This window comes from Solanum pennellii, chromosome 9 (genome assembly GCF_001406875.1).
Source record: "Solanum pennellii chromosome 9, SPENNV200".
NCBI classification, from domain to species: Eukaryota; Viridiplantae; Streptophyta; class Magnoliopsida; order Solanales; family Solanaceae; genus Solanum; species Solanum pennellii.
The window spans coordinates 33672854-33676540 of NC_028645.1; the positions used below are offsets into that span (position 1 = coordinate 33672854).

At 37.4% G+C, this 3687-nt stretch overlaps 1 protein-coding gene across 1 annotated transcript; it reads left to right on the forward strand.

Moving 5' to 3' along the window:
* Nucleotides 1-968: 968 nt before the first annotated feature.
* On the forward strand, nt 969-1226 carry LOC114074023 (ATP synthase subunit 9, mitochondrial). The gene has a single exon (XM_027911946.1). The coding sequence runs from the start codon at nt 993-995 to the stop codon at nt 1224-1226; it is 234 nt and encodes a 77-aa protein (XP_027767747.1). The 5' UTR covers nt 969-992.
* The last annotated feature ends 2461 nt before the right edge of the window (nt 1227-3687 follow it).

Sequence of the window (3687 nt, forward strand, 5' to 3'; positions counted from 1 at the left end):
CCAGATTCTAATATGGGTCGAGTATTGAGTTCCACTTTCTCTTCCATAGAAAGCCTAGTCTACTTTCGTAAAGTCAACAAGGCCTTACGTTTACCGTTGTTCCTAGACCATGGCGTATACCACCATATCAATAGCATAAGAAGAATCCGCATATTAGTAGGGAATGTTCCTAACTCCTAACCTCTAGACTGAAACTTCACCTGAAACAAGGCTTGAGAGCAAAGGAACCCGTGCATTACACTACCAATCCTTGGGCTTGGGCTTTACATATTCTTATTTACAACAAAGGAAAAGCCCAGCCAAGTTCTTCTAAAGTCCTTCGTTCTGGAAGCTATCTAATACCGATCAAGACCTGCCATTGTACTAACCTTCATCAATTTTCTTTCCGGTTTGGTTTCCAAGAGGTGTCAACCATAAAAAAATCTTGTTCTTCAAAGATCGATCTTATAATTGCTTATGTAAGGTAGTTGCTTCTCTTTTTCAGTATACCGCTCTGCGAGCAAATCGAATTAACATAATACTTCTGAATATGAGGAGGAAAGTGAGATCGTTGTCCGATCTTTATCGTAGAATCCCCAAATGTGCATCTTCGAGTGTTTCCGCCGATCCCCAATCTCCCATTATCAATATTTTGGTTGCTCAAGCTGGTACAGGTACAGAAGTGGCTACAACAGAGCAGCTTACTCCTGAGATAGATTTACCGATTGAACTAGATTTTCCCTCCCTTTTCACCTTTTTTCTAAATTATGGAATTGAAGTTATCTAAAAAATGAACTAACAAAGCGTCTGTTCACGGAGATTGTTGTAGTTTCCGTAGTTGCAAGAATTTCTCATAATTGGGTTGGTGTGAAGTCTACCGGCTATCTAGCCTATGCTTTACATGAACATCTCAATGTCCAAGATAAGAAGAACGAGGGGAACCATTTATGAGGCGAGTGTTCTCGAAGAGAAAATTGTGATGAAAAAAGCGTGAGGAGAATTCGAAGCTCGAGATGTTAGAAGGTGCAAAATTAATGGGTATAGGAGTTGCTACAATTGCTTCAGTGGAAGCTGCTATCGGTATTGGAAACATCCTTAGTTCCTCGACTCATTTCGTGGTGCGAAATCCATCATTTGCAAAAAAATTATTTGGCTATGCCATTTTGGGCTTTGCTCTAACCGAAGCTATTGCTTCATTTGCCCCGATGATGGCCTTTTTGATATCATTCATATTCAAAATTCATTAGTAATAATTTACGATGGGTGGATAAGTATGAATGGATCCCTATGGTTAGACTAACTGGTCGAGAAGGCTAGTGAGGTACCTACTATGGTGAAGTGAAATATCTTTCACTATAGTGGGAAGAAGACAGGTGGGAGCGAGCCGAGCGAGAGCAAATCAATCAGTGGTGGGCTGTCTTTGCTGTCCCATTTTTGACATAGTAAGAAGATCAGCAATGCTGGGTAAAGCCATAAGCATTTAGCTTACACGAACCAAGCTGCGAAAAAGACTTTTTGGGTAGCCCTCCTTTGATGCCAAGCTAGTACGATGGGGTTCCCTTTCCTCGGACCAAGAGGCTTTGAATATGATCCCTCTTAGCAAACGAGGCTCGGGATGGGGTGGATTGTTATGGCATATCATTGATTGGACTTTGCTTTTCAAGGCTTTAGGTAGAGAAGGGCTATTCCATATCAGCACCTAAGCTAGCTCGAAAAGGACTTAGAGAACTTACATTAGGTCGTGACTTGAGGATGAGGGGAAGGAGCGGTAAAGAAGTAACCAGGTCGACTAGTTCTTAGCTTGATTGAACTCACCATAGTTAGAGATTAGAGGAGATAACCTTTCTTTCTATTGCTTGGGTGGAATGAGTTGACAAAAAGCTCGAATTGAATTCTTTCTTAACTTAAATAAATTAAAAGTTTATTTGGAGAAGAATTCATTCCTCTCCGAGCAATGAAGTGCCATATCCTAGAGAGAGGGCTTTACCGGTCGTTAAGATAGAGTTGGTGCCGGTAGCGGTTCTTGCTTTTTCACTTCAAAATCTATGATTAAGTATTTAATGTTTGGGTTTTGGTATTTTAGGTTTGATGTTTTTGGTTAATGGTTTTGTGTTAGGGTTAGGGTTAAGGTTAGAATAATGGGTTTGGGTTAGGGTTAGGGTTAGGGTTTAGGTTTTTCTAGGTTTTAGGGTTTGTGGTTTAGGATCTGAGGTTTAAAATCTTAAGTTTAGTGTTTAATGTAAGGGTTTTGTGGATTTTGGACTTAATTTTTTTTCAGAAATTAGGGCTTAAGGTTAGCCTGTAAGGTTTTTTTAATATGTTTCAGGCTTTAGCATTTGAGGTCAAAAATCTATTGTTTAGTATTTAATGATTGGGTTTTAGTATTTAGGGCTTTGGGTTTCGGGTTTATGGTTTAGAGTTAGGATTAGGTTTAAGGTTAGGGTTATGATTAGGGTTAGGGTTTTGGTTTCTTTTAGATATTTAGGTTTAAGGTGTAGAATTTGATGTTTAATATCAATAGTTCAGTGTTTATTGTTTGGGTTTTGGTAATTTGGGTTTGGGGTCTAACATTTATGGTAGGGATATGGTTAGGGTTAATGTTAGGGTTAGGGTTAGGGTTTAGGTTATTTTTAGGTTTTAGGATTTGAAGGTTAAGGATTTGAGTTGTAATTTCTACGGTTTAGTGTTTAACGTTAGGGTTTTTGTATTTTTGGCTTTGAGTTTAGGGTATAGGTTTTAGGGGTAGGGTTAAGGATAGGGTTAGGATTAGGGTTAGGGTTAGGGTTAAAGTTAGGATTAGGTTTAGGGTTTAGGTTTTTTTTTAGTTTAAGATTGGGGGTTTAGGATATTTGATTTAAAATCTATGGTTTAGTGTTTAATGTTTGGGTTTTGGTATTTTGGGCCTGGGGTTTCCATTTAATTTTTAGGGTTAGGGTATAGGTTTTTGTAGGTTCTAGGGTTTGTGGTTTAGGATTTGAGATTTAAAATCAATGGTTTAATGTTTAATGTTTGGGTTTTTGTATTTGTGACTTAGGATTTAGAGTTTAGGTTTAGGTTTAGGATAGGGTTATGGTGTAAGTTTTTTTATAGGTTTTATGGTTTAGGGTTTAGAATTTGAGGTTTAAAATCTATGGTTTAGTATTTAATGTTTGGCTTTAGATATTTTGGGCTTAGGGTTTCAATTTTATAGTTTAGAGTCAGGGTTTGGGTTGATTTTAGGGTTAGGGTTTCGTTTTTTTAAACTTTTTGGGTTTAGGGTTTAGGATTTGAGGTTTAATATCAATCGTTTAGTGTTTAATGTTCGGCTTTTTGTATTTTGGAGTTTGGGTTTAGTATTTATGGTATGCTTAGGGTTAGGGTTAAGGTTTAGGTTATTTTTTAGGTTTTACTGTTTGGGGTTAAGTATTTGAGTTGCAATATATATTGTTTAGTGTTAAATGTTAGGGTTTTTTTATTTTGTGCTTTGGATTTAGGGTTTAGGCTTGGGGTTAGGGTTCGTGTTAGGGATACAGTTAGGATTAGGGTTTAGGTTTTTTTAGGTTTTAGGTTTTGGGGTTAGGATTTTTCATTTAGAATCTATGGTTTAGTGTTTAATGTTTGGGTTTAGGTTTTTGGGGCTAAATGTTTTGGGTTAATGGTTTAGAGTTAGGGTTAGGGTTTGGGTTAGGGTTTAGCTTTTTCTGGGTTTTAGGGTATGTGGTTTAGGAT